At 46.1% G+C, this 18,630-nt stretch overlaps 1 protein-coding gene across 5 annotated transcripts in view; it reads right to left on the bottom strand.

Annotated features, from left to right (window-relative positions):
* Positions 1-18,630, bottom strand: part of LOC124046340 (LIM and senescent cell antigen-like-containing domain protein 1) — a 98,783-nt gene that overhangs the window by 45,685 nt on the left and 34,468 nt on the right. The window contains exon 1 of one of the 5 annotated variants that reach the window (XM_046366617.1): positions 11,946-12,438. The exons of 3 other annotated variants lie outside the window; for them this stretch is intronic. In XM_046366617.1, the coding sequence (XP_046222573.1) occupies positions 11,946-12,148 (203 nt within the window). In that variant the 5' untranslated portion in view covers positions 12,149-12,438. Of the gene's footprint in view, positions 1-11,945; positions 12,439-18,630 lie in introns of those variants that run through there. One more of the 5 variants, XM_046366625.1, reaches the window with a different exon arrangement.

The following is an 18,630-nucleotide window of genomic DNA, read 5'->3' as shown; positions in this document are numbered from 1 at the left end:
TGTACATGTAGGTAGGGGTGAAGTGACTATGCTTAGATAATAAAACAGTAGCAGCAGTGTACATGTAGGTAGGGGTGAAGTGACTATGCATAAATAATAAACAGTGAGCAGTGTACATGTAGGTAGGGGTGAAGTGACTATGCTTAGATAATAAACACAGTAGCAGCAGTGTACATGTAGGTAGGGGTAAAGTGACTATGTATAGATAATAAACAGTGAGCAGTGTACATGTAGGTAGGGGTGAAGTGACTATGCATAAATAATAAACAGTGAGCAGTGTACATGTAGGTAGGGGTGAAGTGACTATGGTTAGATAATAAACAGTGAGCAGTGTACATGTAGGTAGGGGTGAAGTGACTATGCTTAGATAATAAACAGCAGTAGCAGCAGTGTACATGTAGGTAGGGGTGAAGTGACTATGTATAGATAATAAACAGCGAGTAGCAGCAGTGTACATGTAGGTAGGGGTGAAGTGACTATGTATAGATAATAAACAGTGAGCAGTGTACATGTAGGTAGGGGTAAAGTGACTATGTATAGATAATAAAACAGTGAGCAGTGTACATGTAGGTAGGGGTGAAGTGACTATGTATAGATAATAAACAGTGAGCAGTGTACATGTAGGTAGGGGTGAAGTGACTATGCTTAGATAATAAACAGTAGCAGCAGTGTACATGTAGGTAGGGGTGAAGTGACTATGTATAGATAATAAAACAGTAGCAGCAGTGTACATGTAGGTAGGGGTGAAGTGACTATGTATAGATAATAAAAACGAGTAGCAGCAGTGTACATGTAGGTAGGGGTGAAGTGACTATGCTTAGATAATAAACAGTAGCAGCAGTGTACATGTAGGTAGGGGTGAAGTGACTATGCTTAGATAATAAACAGTGAGCAGTGTACATGTAGGTAGGGGTGAAGTGACTATGCTTAGATAATAAACAGTGAGCAGTGTACATGTAGGTAGGGGTAAAGTGACTATGCATAGATAATAAACAGTGAGCAGTGTACATGTAGGTATAAGTAAACTTAGATAATAAACAGTAGCAGCAGTGTACATGTAGGTAGGGGTGAAGTGACTATGCTTAGATAATAAACAGTGAGCAGTGTACATGTAGGTAGGGGTGAAGTGACTATGTATAGATAATAAACAGTGAGCAGTGTACATGTAGGTAGGGGTAAAGTGACTATGTATAGATAATAAACAGTGAGCAGTGTACATGTAGGTAGGGGTGAAGTGACTATGCATAGATAATAAACAGTGAGCAGTGTACATGTAGGTAGGGGTGAAGTGACTATGCTTAGATAATAAACAGTGAGCAGTGTACATGTAGGTAGGGGTGAAGTGACTATGTATAGATAATAAACACAGTAGCAGCAGTGTACATGTAGGTAGGGGTGAAGTGACTATGTATAGATAATAAACAGTAGCAGCAGTGTACATGTAGGTAGGGGTGAAGTGACTATGCTTAGATAATAAACAGTGAGTAGCAGCAGTGTACATGTAGGTAGGGGTGAAGTGACTATGTATAGATAATAAACACAGTAGCAGCAGTGTACATGTAGGTAGGGGTGAAGTGACTATGTATAGATAATAAACAGTAGCAGCAGTGTACATGTAGGTAGGGGTGAAGTGACTATGCTTAGATAATAAACAGCGAGTAGCAGCAGTGTACATGTAGGTGTAGGACTATGCTTAGATAATAAACAGTGAGCAGTGTACATGTAGGTAGGGGTGAAGTGACTATGCTTAGATAATAAAACAGTAGCAGCAGTGTACATGTAGGTAGGGGTAAAGTGACTATGCATAGATAATAAACAGTGAGCAGTGTACATGTAGGTAGGGGTGAAGTTACTATACTTAGATAATAAACAGCGAGTAGCAGCAGTGTACATGTTGTTAGGGGTGAAGTGACTATGCTTAGATAATAAACAGTGAGCAGTGTACATGTAGGTAGGGGTGAAGTGACTATGTATAGATAATAAACAGTGAGCAGTGTACATGTAGGTAGGGGTAAAGTGACTATGTATAGATAATAAACAGTGAGCAGTGTACATGTAGGTAGGGGTGAAGTGACTATGCATAGATAATAAACAGTGAGCAGTGTACATGTAGGTAGGGGTGAAGTGACTATGCTTAGATAATAAACAGTGAGCAGTGTACATGTAGGTAGGGGTGAAGTGACTATGTATAGATAATAAAAACAGTAGCAGCAGTGTACATGTAGGTAGGGGTGAAGTGACTATGTTAGATAATAAACACGAGTAGCAGCAGTGTACATGTAGGTAGGGGTGAAGTGACTATGTATAGATAATAAACAGCGAGTAGCAGCAGTGTACATGTAGGTAGGGGTGAAGTGACTATGTATAGATAATAAACAGTGAGTAGCAGCAGTGTACATGTAGGTAGGGGTGAAGTGACTATGTATAGATAATAAACAGCGAGTAGCAGCAGTGTACATGTAGGTAGGGGTGAAGTGACTATGTATAGATAATAAACAGTGAGTAGCAGCAGTGTACATGTAGGTAGGGGTGAAGTGACTATGTATAGATAATAAACAGAGTAGCAGCAGTGTACATGTAGGTAGGGGTGAAGTGACTATGTATAGATAATAAAACAGTGAGCAGTGTACATGTAGGTAGGGGTGAAGTGACTATGCTTAGATAATAAACAGCGAGTAGCATCAGTGAACATGTAGGTAGGGGTAAAGTGACTATGCATAGATAATAAACAGTGAGCAGTGTACATGTAGGTAGGGGTGAAGTTACTATACTTAGATAATAAACAGCGAGTAGCAGCAGTGTACATGTTGTTAGGGGTGAAGTGACTATGCTTAGATAATAAACAGTGAGCAGTGTACATGTAGGTAGGGGTGAAGTGACTATGTATAGATAATAAACAGTGAGCAGTGTACATGTAGGTAGGGGTAAAGTGACTATGTATAGATAATAAACAGTGAGCAGTGTACATGTAGGTAGGGGTAAAGTGACTATGTATAGATAATAAACAGTGAGCAGTGTACATGTAGGTAGGGGTGAAGTGACTATGTATAGATAATAAAAAGCAGTGTACATGTAGGTAGGGGTGAAGACAGCATAGATAATGTGAGCAGTGTACATGTAGGTAGGGGTGAAGTGACTATGCTTAGATAATAAACAGTGAGCAGTGTACATGTAGGTAGGGGTAAAGTGACTATGTATAGATAATAAACAGCGAGTAGCAGCAGTGTACATGTAGGTAGGGGTGAAGTGACTATGTATAGATAATAAACAGTGAGTAGCAGCAGTGTACATGTAGGTAGGGGTGAAGTGACTATGTATAGATAATAAACAGCGAGTAGCAGCAGTGTACATGTAGGTAGGGGTGAAGTGACTATGCTTAGATAATAAACAGTGAGCAGTGTAAAAACAGAGAGGGGGGGGGGTTTCAGCATCAATGCAAATAGCATTTGATTAATTGTTCACCAGTCTGTTAAGGAGCCTTTTGGACCTAGACTTGGTGCTCCGGTACCACTTGTCGTGCGGCAGCAGAGAGAACAGTCCATGAGTGGCAGTAGTAAAGCCTCCCAGAAAATATAAAAAACGAATCGGCCGATATCGAATCTTCCATTCCTCTCAAAAGGCTGTCACTGCCTTCCTGAAGACAAACAATGTATACGAAACACTTCCGTCTGGTTTTAGACCCCATCATAGCACTGAGACTGCACTCATGAAGGTGGTAAATGACCTTTTAATGGCATCGGACCGAGGCTCTGCATCTGTCCTCATGCTCCTAGACCTTAGTGCTGCTTTTGATACCATCGATCACCACATTCTTTTGGAGAGATTGAAAACCCAAATTGGTCGACACGGACAAGTTCTGGCCTGGTTTAGATCTTATCTGTCGGAAAGATATCAGTTTGTCTCTGTGAATGGTTTGTCCTCTGACAAATCCACCCCTATTGTTTTCACTATATATTAGACCTCTTGTGGATGTCGTTCGAAAACATAATGTTAACTTTCACTGCTATGCGGATGACACTCAGCTGTACATTTCAATGAAACATGGTGAAGCCCCAAAATTGCCATCGCAAGAAGTCTGTGTTTCAGACATAAGGAAGTGGATGGTTGCAAACTTTCTACTTTAAAATTCGGACAAAACAGAGATGCTTGTTCTAGGTCCCAAGAAACAAAGAGATCTTCTGTTGACTCTGACAATTAATCTTAATGGTTGTACAGTCGTCTCAAATAAAACTGTGAAGGACCTCGGCGTTACTCTGGACCCTGATCTCTCTTTTACGAACATATCAAGACTGTTTCAAGGACAGCTTTTTTCCATCTACGTAACTTTGCAAAAATCAGAAACTTTCTGTCCAGAAAAATGTATCCATGCTTTTGTTACTTCTAGGTTAGACTACTGCAATGCTCTACTTTCCGGCTACCAGGTAAAGCACTAAATAAACTTCAGTTAGTGCTAAATACGGCTGCTAGAATCCTGACTAGAACCAAAAAAAATTATCATATTACTCCAGTGCTAGCCTCCCTACACTGGCTTCCTGTTAAGGCAAGGGCTGATTTCAAGGTTTTACTGCTAATCTACAATGTATCACATGGGCTTGCTCCTACCTATCTCTCTGATTTGGTCCTTGCATACATACCTACACGTACGCTACGGTCACAAGACGCAGGCCTCCTAATTGTCCTTAGAATTCCTAAGCAAAATGCTGGAGGCAGGGCTTTCTCTTATAGAGCTCCATTTTTATGGAATGGACTGCCTACCCATGTGAGAGACGCATTTTGCACGCCCAATTCTTCAGTTTTTGATTTGTTAAAAAAGTTAGAAATATCCAATAAAAGTCATTCCACTTCATGATTGTGTCCCACTTGTTGTTGATTCTTCACAAAAAAATACAGTTTTATATCTTTATGTTTGAAGCCTGAAATGTGGCAAAAGGTCGCAAAGTTCAAGGGGGCTGAATACTTTCGCAAGGCACTGTAAGTGCTACGGGCGGTAGTCATTTAGGCAGGTTACCTTCGCATTCTTGGGCACAGGGACTATGGTGGTCTGCTTGAAACATGTAGGTACTACAGACTCATTCAGGGAGAGGTTGAAAATATCAGTGAAGAAACTTGCCAGTTGGTTAGCACATGCTCTGAGTACATGTCCTGGTAATCCGCATACCACCGCGACCTTGTGAATGTTGACTTGTTAAAATGTCTTGTTCACATCGGCTACGGAGAGCGTGATCACACAGTCGTCCGGAACAGCTGATGCTCGCGTCACTGGGCAGCTCGTGGCTGGGTTTCCCTTTGTAGTCCGTAACAGTTTTCAAGCCCTGCCACATCCGACGAGCGTCAGAGCTGGTGTAGTAGGATTCAATCTTAATCCGTATTGATGCTTTGTCTGATTGATGGTTTGTCTGAGGGCATAGCGGGATTTATTTATAAGCGTCCGGATTAGAGTCCTGCTCCTTGAAAGCGGCAGCTCTGGCCTGCGTCTCCCCCTTATGAACCTGGTCTTCCTGAACCAGGAACATCAGGTTCAAAAGCTGTTTAAATGACAACTTGCAGCCATAGTGAAGGGTATGTGAGAGACACTTTGTGTGTACAGTTTGTGTGTGCAAGGAGGAGAGGAGAGGAGAGAAAATGAGTTCAAATAAGGGCATCTCTCGATCCAATCTCAGAGCTACAGGGAGGACTGCTACTCCCTGTCCCACACAAACTCAAGCCCACATTCATGTCAATGGATACCAATGTTTTTTTCAGTGACAGTAAGGGAGCGGTCTCTCCAAACAGTGTGTTGTTTATTAGTCAGACCTGATGTAATGAAGAGAGAGAAAAAGAGGGAGGAGGTGGAGAAGGGAGGGAAACGGGCTGCTTTTTTCAAAGGTCAGAATTCCAATGTGTGCCCAGGAGACAAACACACACACACACACACACACACACACACACACACACACACACACACACACACACACACACACACACACACACACACACACACACACACACACACACACACACACACACACACACACACACACACACACACACACACACACACCTCTCCCTCTCAGATAGATAGACAGAAGAGTGGGGGAAAGGGTGAGGTGTCTATCTACTGTAACCCTCCTCCCTCTCTCATCATACAGCCTAGTAGCTGTACATCCTAGAGCAGGATCCACACTACGGACCACCAACGAACTATCATGGTCCAAACACACCAAAACAGCCATGAAGAGGGCACGACAACACCTTTTCTCCCTCAGGAGACTGAAAAGATTTGGCACGGGTCCCCAGATCCTCAAAAAGTTCTACAACTGCACCATCAAGAGCATCCTGACCAGTTGCATCACTGGGGCCAAGCTTCCTGCCATCTATGACCTTTATACTAGGTAGTGTCAGAGGAAAGCCCCAAAAAGATGTCAAAGACTCCAGTCACCCAAGTCATAAACTGTTCTCTCTGCTACCTCACAGCAAGTGGTACCAGAGCACCACGTCTGGGACCAAAAGGCTCTTGAACAGCTTCTACCCCCAAGCCATAAGACTGCTGAACAATTAATTAAATGGCTCCCAGGACTATTTACATTGACGCCACCTCTCTGTTTTTACACTGCTGCTATTCACTGTTTATTTATTATGTATCCATAGTCACTTTACAAATGACCTCATCTAACCTGTACCCCTACACATTGACTCGGATAGTCACTTTATCCCTACTTACAAATGACCTCGCACATTGACTCGGTATCGGTACCTCCTGTAAATAGCCTCGTTATTGTTATTTTATCATGTTACTTTTTATCATTTTTTACTTTTGTTTATTTGGTCAATATTTTCTTAACTCTTTCTTGAACTGCATTGTTTGTTAGGGGCTTGTAAAGTAAGCATTTCACGGTCAGGTCTACACCTGTTGTATTCAGCGTATGTGACAAATAAAGGTTGATTTGATCTGATATACAGTTACTCACTACATTCCAGAGCACATAGAACATATTGGCACAAGATGTGGAATCAATGCAGAGGTTCCATCAAGATATTCTACAGCTATCATCACACTGTCTGATGTTTTATTATTATTGTTATTTCACCTTTATTTAACCAGGTAGGCTAGTTGAGAACACCTTTATTTAACCAGGTAGGCTAGTTGAGAACACCTTTATTTAACCAGGTAGGCTAGTTGAGAACACCTTTATTTAACCAGGTAGGCTAGTTGAGAACACCTTTATTTAACCAGGTAGGCTAGTTGAGAACACCTTTATTTAACCAGGTAGGCTAGTTGAGAACACCTTTATTTAACCAGGTAGGCTAGTTGAGAACACCTTTATTTAACCAGGTAGGCTAGTTGAGAACACCTTTATTTAACCAGGTAGGCTAGTTGAGAACACCTTTATTTAACCAGGTAGGCTAGTTGAGAACACCTTTATTTAACCAGGTAGGCTAGTTGAGAACACCTTTATTTAACCAGGTAGGCTAGTTGAGAACACCTTTATTTAACCAGGTAGGCTAGTTGAGAACACCTTTATTTAACCAGGTAGGCTAGTTGAGAACACCTTTATTTAACCAGGTAGGCTAGTTGAGAACACTAGTTGAGAACACCTTTATTTAACCAGGTAGGCTAGTTGAGAACACCTTTATTTAACCAGGTAGGCTAGTTGAGAACACCTTTATTTAACCAGGTAGGCTAGTTGAGAACACCTTTATTTAACCAGGTAGGCTAGTTGAGAACACCTTTATTTAACCAGGTAGGCTAGTTGAGAACACCTTTATTTAACCAGGTAGGTTAGTTGAGAACACCTTTATTTAACCAGGTAGGCTAGTTGAGAACACCTTTATTTAACCAGGTAGGCTAGTTGAGAACACCTTTATTTAACCAGGTAGGTTAGTTGAGAACACCTTTATTTAACCAGGTAGGCTAGTTGAGAACACCTTTATTTAACCAGGTAGGCTAGTTGAGAACACCTTTATTTAACCAGGTAGGCTAGTTGAGAACACCTTTATTTAACCAGGTAGGCTAGTTGAGAACAAGTTCTCATTTGCAACTGCGACCTGGCCAAAATAAAGCATAGCAGTGTGAACAGACAACACAGAGTTACACATGGAGTAAACAATTAACAAGTCAATAACACAGTAGGAAAAAATGGGCAGTCTATATACAATGTGTGCAAAAGGCATGAGGAGGTCGGCGAATAATACAATTTTGCAGATTAACACTGGAGTGATAAATGATCAGATGGTCATGTACAGGTAGAGATATTGGTGTGCAAAAGAGCAGAAAAGTAAATAAATAAAAAACAGTATAAAAACAGTATGGGAATGAGGTAGGTGAAAATGGGTGGGCTATTTACCAATAGACTATGTACAGCTGCAGCGATCGGTTAGCTGCTCGGATAGCTGATGTTTGAAGTTGGTGAGGGAGATAAAGGTCTCCAACTTCAGCGATTTTTTCAGTTCGTTCCAGTCACAGGCAGCAGAGTACTGGAACGAAAGGCGGCCAAATGAGGTGTTGGCATTAGGGATGATCAGTGAGATACACCTGCTGGAGCTCGTGCTACGGATGGGTGTTGCCATCGTGACCAGTGAACTGAGATAAGGCGGAGCTTTACCTAGCATGGACTTGTAGATGACCTGGAGCCAGTGGGTCTGGCGACGAATATGTAGTGAGGGCCAGCCGACTAGAGCATACAAGTCGCAGTGGTGGGTGGTATAAGGTGCTTTAGTGACAAAACGGATGGCACTGTGATAGACTGCATCCAGTTTGCTGAGTAGAGTGTTGGAAGCCATTTTGTAGATGACATCGCCGAAGTCGAGGATCGGTAGGATAGTCAGTTTTACTAGGGTAAGCTTGGCGGCGTGAGTGAAGGAGGCTTTGTTGCGGAATAGAAAGCCAACTCTTGATTTGATTTTCGATTGGAGATGTTTGATGTGAGTCTGGAAGGAGAGTTTGCAGTCTAGCCAGACACCTAGGTACTTATAGATGTCCACATATTCAATGTCGGAACCATCCAGGGTGGTGATGCTAGTCGGGCATGCGGGTGCAGGCAGCGATCGGTTGAAAAGCATGCATTTGGTTTTACTCGCGTTTAAGAGCAGTTGCAGGCCACGGAAGGAGTGCTGTATGGCATTGAAGCTCGTTTGGAGGTTAGATAGCACAGTGTCCAATGACGGGCCGGAAGTATATAGAATGGTGTCGTCTGCGTAGAGGTGGATCAGGGAATCGACCGCAGCAAGAGCAACATCATTGATATATACAGAGAAAAGAGTCGGCCCGAGAATTGAACCCTATATGTATGAACATATAGGGGCCATATTGTCAGGGCCCTGGAGTGACATCAGACAAAAGGAAGAATTCAGAAGCCCTTTTCTGGCTCTGCTAGTAGGAAATGACACAAGCCTCAAGCATTTCCCCCCAGAGACAGGAAGACAGAAAGACTATGAAGGAGGTGCTGAGCTGGTTGGTAAATACTTCATGATCAGTGTTGGGGAGTAGTTAACTTCATGTATTTCAACTAGTAATTTAATTACATTTTGATGTAGCTTGGTGGTAGTTGAACTATATTCAAATATTGGTAGTGTTTTCAGTAGTTAATTACTTTTTTTTATCATGTAGTGGTGTAGCTGACTACTGGAACTACATACTACTTTTTTAGCAAACATTTTAATAAAATATGGGTGAAGTAGGCAAGAACTATTTTTTGACATCAAACCTGCACAATTCACACTTGAAACCGTTTTTGTGTTTAATAGGCAAAATTACACATCTGACTCCAGAGTGATCTGTTTTTGCAATTTGTAGTCTATGACATTTCAGATTTAGATTTGACTTTTTTCACAAAGTATTTTGGATGTAGTGAACTTCATTTGAAAGTAGCTTTTTTCAGAAAACATTTTTTTTTGTTAAGGGTAGCTTTAGTGTTGCTTAACTTCTTCCAGTGTGAGGTGATTGTTGGCCCCAACACTGTTCATAATACTAACTTAGTGAGTTTGTTTCACAGGGAAAGAGAGAGGGAGGGAGAGACAGAGAGAGGGAGGGAGAGGCAGAGAGACAGAGAGGGAGGGAGGGAGAGAGGGAGGGAGAGAGGGAGGGAGAGACAGAGAGAAGGAAGGAGAGAGAGAGGGTGGGAGAGAGACAGAGGAGGGAGTAGAGAGAGGGGGAGGGAGGGAGAGGGAGGGTGGGAGAGGGGTGGGAGGGAGAGACAGAGAGAAGGAGGGAGGTAGAGACAGAGAGGGGGAGGGAGGGAGAGGGAGGGAGAGAGAGAGAGGGTGGGAGGGAGAGACAGAGAGAAGGAGGGAGGTAGAGACAGAGAGGGGAGGGAGGGAGAGGCAGGAGGGAGGGAGGTAGAGACAGAGAGAGGGTGGGAGGGAGAGACAGAGGGAGAAGGAGGGAGGTAGAGACAGAGGAGGGAGGGGAGGGAGGGAGGGAGAGACAGGAGGGAGAGGGAGGAGGGAGAGTAGAGACAGAGAGAAGGGGAGGGAGACAGGAGGGGGAGGGAGAGACAGAGGGGAGGGAGGGAGGGGAGGGAGGGAGGGGAGGGAGGGAGAGACAGAGAGAAGGAGGGAGGGAGGGAGAGACAGAGAGAAGGAGGGAGGTAGAGACAGAGAGAGGGGAGGGAGGGAGGGAGAGGGAGGGAGAGACAGAGAGAAGGAGGGAGGTAGAGACAGGAGAGGTAGGGGAGGGAGGGAGAGACAGAGAGAAGGAGGGAGGTAGAGACAGAGGGGGAGGGAGGGAGAGACAGAGAGGGAGAGGGAGGGAGAGACAGAGAGGGGGAGGTAGAGACAGAGAGGGAGAGGGAGGTAGAGACAGAGAGGGAGAGGGAGGTAGAGACAGAGAGGGAGAGACAGAGAGGGAGAGGGAGAGGGAGAGGGAGAGGGAGGGAGGGAGAGACAGATGTATCATCAAGTTGCACAGGGTTTTGAACTTCTGACCCTCCCTGTGTTGTCTCTAGTGCTTATGTCTATAAAAGGACCAGGTTGTCATCACATATCTGAGCGACTGACAGAAGTTAGGGCTTCTGCTTTATTTACCTACTGGAGTGTTAGTTCTGCCCCAAGGGTTGAAAGAAACTGTATGGTCTGTGCTAGAGTACCTGAGGCATCTAAGGATCGGACTTAACCTCTCTAAATAAGTCAAAGTCTCAAACTGTGTGACTCTCCTTATTGCCATGCTAATGATTAGCATTCCAGACATTTTCCTTGAGACTGGAGACTTCAAATGTGATGTATTTTCAGTGACTATACTTATAATAATGATAACATTACCCACAATGACCCCTATAATATGAGTAACATTCATTCTAACTATCCACAGGGCCACAACATAAGCTCACATATATTTAGCCTGCCCTCATCCCATAGATCCCTTCATGGCACAGAGTTCTCATGCCTGCCAGCATATTTCGCTTTGCATAATACACTTCCCCCACACTAAAATAGTCCAGGGTCTCTGAGCCACTGTCTACTACCACACCATGACAGCATGCACTGTAGCAGAAAACAGCCAAAAGTCTATCCATGCCAAATAACTCTATAGAGTTCAGATCATCAAATTGTTCCTAATCATCAAACTGTTCCTAATACCAGAATTGTTCCCAATAATCAAACTGTTTCCAATACCAGAATTCTTCAAATTCTTCACATTTCCAATAAGCATTTATCAATCAATCAAATGTATTTATAAAGCCCTTTTTAGATCAGCAGATATCACAAAGTGCTGTACAGAAACCCAGCCTACAACCCCAAACAGCATGCAATGCAAACAAAGGTCAACCACAGTCAAATGTGAAAACTCTAAACCCTTAATCAACTGAGTGGGTTTAATCCCCCAAATAATGTTCACTACTCAGAAGTTATACAGATCTTTATGCCATGGATCACACAGGTGATTTCAGAGATCCACACCAACGATCCACTCAATCCTGTCACACACACCTTCTCCCCCAGTGTGTGTGTATCATGGCTCCCGGACTTACAAGCGTGCATAGAAGTCACAGAACTCCTTGTAGACTTTGACATCGCTGCGTCTCCTCTGAGACTTGGAGACGGGCAGCTCTGCCTCCCCACCGTTGGCATGACGATGACCGTTGAACTCCGCAGGGTGTGGTTCAGGGTCCTGGGCCTCCCCATTCTCCAGGATGGTGGGGGGCTGTGGCTGACTTTGAACCTGTACCTCCATAGGACACGACTCGGTAGTCCAAATACTAGTTAGTATAAGCTCCCAGTCCAACACACCCTTCCCCGGCCCTATCCAAATACAGGCTCTTTCCCAAACACTCAGTCCTAGAACAGTCCAATCCAAAAAGTAGGAGTAGTCTAGAAAGAGATGGCCTGAGCAGCACTGAGACAGAGAAGAAGACTGTCTGACTGCCCTGACTTCACACAGATCCCTGATTTACCTCCCTCCCTCTCTCTCTCTTTTTATCTCCCTTGATAATACTCTCTCGTTCCATTTCACCCTCCCTCTCTTTTTATCTCCCTTGCTAATACTCTCTCGTTCCATTTCACCCTCCCTCTCTCTCTTTTTATCTCCCTTGCTCATACTCTCTCGTTCCATTTCACCCTCCCTCTCTCTCTTTTTATCTCCCTTGCTCATACTCTCTCGTTCCATTTCACCCTCCCTCTCTATCTCTTTTTATCTCCCTTGCTCATACTCTCTCGTTCCATTTCACCCTCCCTCTCTATCTCTTTTTATCTCCCTTGCTCATACTCTCTCGTTCCATTTCACCCTCCCTCTCTATCTCTTTTTATCTCCCTTGCTCATACTCTCTCGTTCCATTTCACCCTCCCTCTCTCTCTCTTTTTATCACCCTTGCTCATACTCTCTGGTTCCATTTCACCCTCCCTCAACTCTCTCTCTCACATGCAGGTTGGCATTTATGGTAATGTTTTTTGCAAGGGAGGCGGCTCTGCAGTGGTCACTAGCTAGCACAGTCACAAAATCATAAAATCACATTTTAAACCTAACCTTAACTACAATGCTAACCCTAATGCCTAACCCTAACCTTCAATTAAGGACAAAAAGGTCATTTTTGTAATATTATACATTTTGACTTTGCAACTGGCCCATCTAACGGACAGAGGTTACTGTGCCACTGAACACATACACACACCAGTGGGGGCTGCTGAGGGGAGGACGGCTCATAATAATGTCTGGAATGGAGTCAATGGAATGGTATTAACCACATGGAAACCACATCTTTAATGTGACTGATACCACTCCAATGACTCCATTCCAGCCATTATTATGAGCCGTCCTCCCCTCAGCAGCCCCCACTGACACACACTTCTACATTATCACTCATGGAGATATGTTGTGATTTCTCACTTCCAGGAGAGAAACAGATGGTTTGGCTAAAGTCATAGCTCTGTGTGTCTGTCTGTCTGTCTGTCTGTCTGTCTGTCTGTCTGTCTGTCTGTCTGTCTGTCTGTCTGTCTGTCTGTCTGTCTGTCTGTCTGTCTGTGTGTGTGTGTGTGTGTGTGTGTGTGTGTGTGTGTGTGTGTGTGTGTGTGTGTGTGTGTGTGTGTGTGTGTGTGTGTGTGTGTGTGTGTGTGTGTGTGTGTGTGTGTGTGTGTGTGTGTGTGTGTGTGTGTGTGTGTGTGTGTGTGTGTGTGTGTGTGTGTGTGTGCGCGCGCGCTCAGGGAGATCCACCAGATGGATCCGAGTCAGAAACAGGCTGAGTTGAGCAACTCAGTGTTTTGCTCAAGGGAGATTAAGGAGAGAAACATGCACTCTGCAAAATGAAAACATAAATATTTTTTTAACCAGGCAAGTGAGTTAAGAACAAATTCTTATTTTCAATGACAGCCTAGGAACAGTGGGTTAACTGCCTTGTTTAGGGGCAGAACCACAGATTTTTACCTTGTCAGCTCAGGGATTCAATCTTGCAACCTTTCGGTTACTAGTCCAACACTCTAACCACTAGGCTACCTGCCGCCCCATATAAAAGTAATCTCATCCATATTATGCCATTTTTAATCTACTGAATAAACACTTCACAAACATTTACAAATCAAAGTGACTGATAGTTGTTTATGTGGCTAAACTCATCCCACCAGGGGAGCAACTGTCACTGGGGAAGGCCCCCCCCACATTCAGAAATGTCATTTTTGTCCCTGAAAGTAAAGGGGCTGAATAATTTTGCACGCCCAATTTTTCAGTTTTTGAATTGTTAAAAAAGTTTGAAATATCCAATAAATGTCGTTCCACTTCATGATTGTGTCCCACTTGTTGTGGATTCTTCACAAAAAAATACAGTTTTATATCTTTATGTTTGAAGCCTGAAATGTGGCAAAAGGTCGCAAAGTTCATGGCGGCCGAATACTTTCGCAAGGCACTGTATATGCCCTCTCCCACACTTCTAGAAACAAAGTTGCGCCCCTACATCTTCCTGCTCTCACCTTAAATAAATGACACTTCGATACCACCAAAAGGCCAGGAGCATAAATCTACAGGAGATGTTCAAATAACTCTGATTCAGTGGGAACATATTCATCTTCTGTAAGAAAAACTATTTATCCAGAAGAAAACCTATTCTGTCCAATCATTTTAAAGCTAGGGTAGTGTTCCCGCTCCAAATCTCAATGCTGTGTGGCAGTCTGTGTGTCTCTCCACAGAGTCTCTACCAGAGACTATAAACCAGGAGTGCACAGGCATTCCTCTCTCTGCTATTCCAGCCTGTTTCCATCATTCCACAAATAGACGCCCAGGAAAGTATCATGTCCAAAATAGGCGCTGGCAGCTGACGCCAGCCCCTGTGTGTGTGTGTGTGTGTATGGGGGGCAGCTTTTTCCTCCTTCCTGTCCCTGGTGTGTGTCCTACTGCTAGGTGCACATTCACATATTACTCAGATTAAAACTACTAGGAGAAAGAAGGCCTCACAGGAAAACAAATCCCTAAAACAGACTGTGAGACACTGGTGTTAACTGACAGGACAATGGGACGGAAGGCGGGACCAATCCCAGGAAGCACTCTGAGCTGCTTTCCTAATTACAGCATACTGATTATACTGAGGAGAGGAGGAGCATTTCCATGTGGTCATGTCTCTGTTCATGTGGTCATGTCTCTGTTCATGTGGTCATGTCTCTGTTCATGTGGTCATGTCTCTGTTCATGTGGTCATGAGACTGCTCTCCTCTGTATCACGGAGGCGCTCCGCACTGCTAAAGCTAACTCTCTCTCCTCTGCTCTCATCCTTCTAGATCTATCGTCTGCCTTCGATACTGTGAACCATCAGATCCTCCTCTCCACCCTCTCCGAGTTGGGCATCTCCGGCGCGGCCCACGCTTGGATTGCGTCCTACCTGACAGGTCGCTCCTACCAGGTGGCGTGGCGAGAATCTGTCTCCTCACCACGCGCTCTCACCACTGGTGTCCCCCAGGGCTCTGTTCTAGGCCCTCTCCTATTCTCGCTATACACCAAGTCACTTGGCTCTGTCATAACCTCACATGGTCTCTCCTATCATTGCTATGCAGACGACACACAACTAATCTTCTCCTTTCCCCCTTCTGATGACCAGGTGGCGAATCGCATCTCTGCATGTCTGGCAGACATATCAGTGTGGATGACGGATCACCACCTCAAGCTGAACCTCGGCAAGACGGAGCTGCTCTTCCTCCCGGGAAAGGACTGCCCGTTCCATGATCTTGCCATCACGGTTGACAACTCCATTGTGTCCTCCTCCCAGAGCACTAAGAACCTTGGTGTGATCCTGGACAACACCCTGTCGTTCTCAACCAACATCAAGGCGGTGGCCCGTTCCTGTAGGTTCATGCTCTACAACATCCGCAGAGTACGATCCTGCCTCACACAGGAAGCGGCGCAGGTCCTAATCCAGGCACTTGTCATCTCCCGTCTGGATTACTGCAACTCGCTGTTTGCTGGGCTCCCTGCCTGTGCCATTAAACCCCTTCAACTCATCCAGAACGCCGCAGCCCGTCTGGTGTTCAACCTTCCCAAGTTCTCTCACGTCACCCCGCTCCTCCGTTCTCTCCACTGGCTTCCAGTTGAAGCTCGCATCCGCTACAAGACCATGGTGCTTGCCTACGGAGCTGTGAGGGGAACGGCACCTCAGTACCTCCAGGCTCTGATCAGGCCCTACACCCAAACAAGGGCACTGCGTTCATCCACCTCTGGCCTGCTCGCCTCCCTACCACTGAGGAAGTACAGCTCCCGCTCAGCCCAGTCAAAACTGTTCGCTGCTCTGGCCCCCCAATGGTGGAACAAACTCCCTCACGACGCCAGGACAGCGTAGTCAATCACCACCTTCCGGAGACACCTGAAACCCCACCTCTTTAAGGAATACCTAGGATAGGATAAGTATTCCCTCTCACCCCCCCCCTTTAAGATTTAGATGCACTATTGTAAAGTGACTGTTCCACTGGATGTCATAAGGTGAATGCACCAATTTGTAAGTCGCTCTGGATAAGAGCGTCTGCTAAATGACTTAAATGTAAATGTAATGTCTCTGTTCATGTGGCTTCCTCTCCTGCAGGTTAAATCCAGGGTTAGCCCCAACAACATGCAGACAAAGGAGGCCCCAGTAAAAAGGACTCAGGACAGGGCCAACAACAGAGAGAACCCCTCTCTGCAGTACAGAGAGAAACCTTGCCCCCTGGGGTCTGAAGTACAGAGAGAAACCCTGCCCCCTGCGGGTCTGAAGTACAGAGAGAAACCCTGCCCCCTGGGCATCTGAAGTACAGAGAGAAACCCTTCCCCTGGGGGTCTGAAGTACAGAGAGAAACCCTGCCCCCTGGGGGTCTGAAGTACAGAGAGAAACCCTGCCCCCTGGTCGTCTGAAGTACAGAGAGAAACCCTGCCCCCTGGGGGTCTGAAGTACAGAGAGAAACCCTGCTCCCTGGGGGTCTGCAGTACAGAGAGAAACCCTGCCCCCTGGGGGTCTGAAGTAAAGAGAGAAACCCTGCCCCCTGGGGGTCTGCAGTACAGAGAGAAACCCTGCCCCCTGGGGGTCTGCAGTACAGAGAGAAACCCTGCCCCTTGGGGGTCTGAAGTATAGAGAGAAACCCTGCCCCTTGGGGGTCTGAAGTACAGAGAGAAACCCTGCCCCTGGGGTCTGAAGTACAGAGAGAAACCCTGCCCCCTGGGCGTCTGAAGTACAGAGAGAAACCCTGCCCCCCTGGGGGTCTGAAGTACAGAGAGAAACCCTTCCCCTTGGGGGTCTGAAGTACAGAGAGAAACCCTGCCACCTGGGGGTCTGCAGTACATAGAGAAACCCTGCCCCCTGGTCATCTGAAGCACAGAGAGAAACCCTGCCCCCTGGGGGTCTGAAGTACAGAGGGAAACCCTGCCCCCTGGGGGTCTGCAGTACAGAGAGAAACCTTGCCCCCTGGGGTCTGAAGTACAGAGAGAAACCCTGCCCCCTGCGGGTCTGAAGTACAGAGAGAAACCCTGCCCCCTGGGCATCTGAAGTACAGAGAGAAACCCTTCCCCTGGGGGTCTGAAGTACAGAGAGAAACCCTGCCCCCTGGGAGTCTGAAGTACAGAGAGAAACCCTGCCCCCTGGTCGTCTGAAGTACAGAGAGAAACCCTGCCCCCTGGGGGTCTGAAGTACAGAGAGAAACCCTGCCCCCTGGGGGTCTGCAATACAGAGAGAAACCCTGCCCCCTGGGGGTCTGAAGTACAGAGAGAAACCCTGCCCCCTGGGGGTCTGAAGTACAGGGAGAAACCCTGCCCCCTGGGGGTCTGCAGTACAGAGAGAAACCCTGCCCCCTGGGGGTCTGCAGTACAGAGAGAAACCCTGCCCCCTGGGCGTCTGAAGTACAGAGAGAAACCCTGCCCCCTTGGGTCTGAAGGACAGAGAGAAACCCTGCCCCCTGGGGTCTGCAGTACAGAGAGAAACCCTGCCCCCTGGTGTCTGAAGTACAGAGAGAAACCCTGCGCCTTGGGGGTCTGAAGTCCAGAGAGAAACCCTGCCCCCTTGGGTCTGAAGGACAGAGAGAAACCCTGCCCCCTGGGGTCTGCAGTACAGAGAGAAACCCTGCCCCCTGGTGTCTGAAGTACAGAGAGAAACCCTGCGCCTTGGGGGTCTGAAGTCCAGAGAGAAACCCTGCCCCCTGGTGGTCTGCAGTACAGATAGAAACCCTTGCCCCCTGGGGGTCTGCAGTACAGAGAGAAACCCTGCCCCCTGGGGGTCTGCAGTACAGAGAGAAACCCTGCCACCTGGGGGTCTGCAGTACAGAGAGAAACCCTGCCCCCTGGGGGTCTGCAGTACATAGAGAAACCCTGACCCCTGGGGCTCTGCAGTGCAGAGAGAAACCCTGCCCCCTGGGGGTCTGCAGTGCAGAGAGAAACTCTGCCCCCTGGGGGTCTGCAGTACAGAGAGAAACCCTGCCCCCTGGGGGTCTGAAGTACAGAGAGAAACCCTGCCCCCTGGGGCTCTGAAGTACAGAGAGAAACCCTGCCCCCTGCAGGTCTGAAGTACAGAGAGAAACCCTGCCCCCTGGGGGTCTGAAGTACAGAGAGAAACCCTGCCCCCTGGGGGTCTGAAGTACAGAGAGAAACCCTGCCCCCTGGGGGTCTGAAGTACAGAGAGAGGTCACAGGAAACATTCCAGGAGGCAGGAGTTTAGACTGCACTAAGAGAAAAATGAGGTGTTATCATGATGATGACAAAAAGCAGCTTTAGATGGATTCGACATCCATA

Source organism: Oncorhynchus gorbuscha, linkage group LG01 (assembly GCF_021184085.1).
Source record: "Oncorhynchus gorbuscha isolate QuinsamMale2020 ecotype Even-year linkage group LG01, OgorEven_v1.0, whole genome shotgun sequence".
Classification (NCBI taxonomy): Eukaryota; Metazoa; Chordata; class Actinopteri; order Salmoniformes; family Salmonidae; genus Oncorhynchus; species Oncorhynchus gorbuscha.
This window is presented reverse-complemented; position numbering and strand designations above follow the sequence as displayed.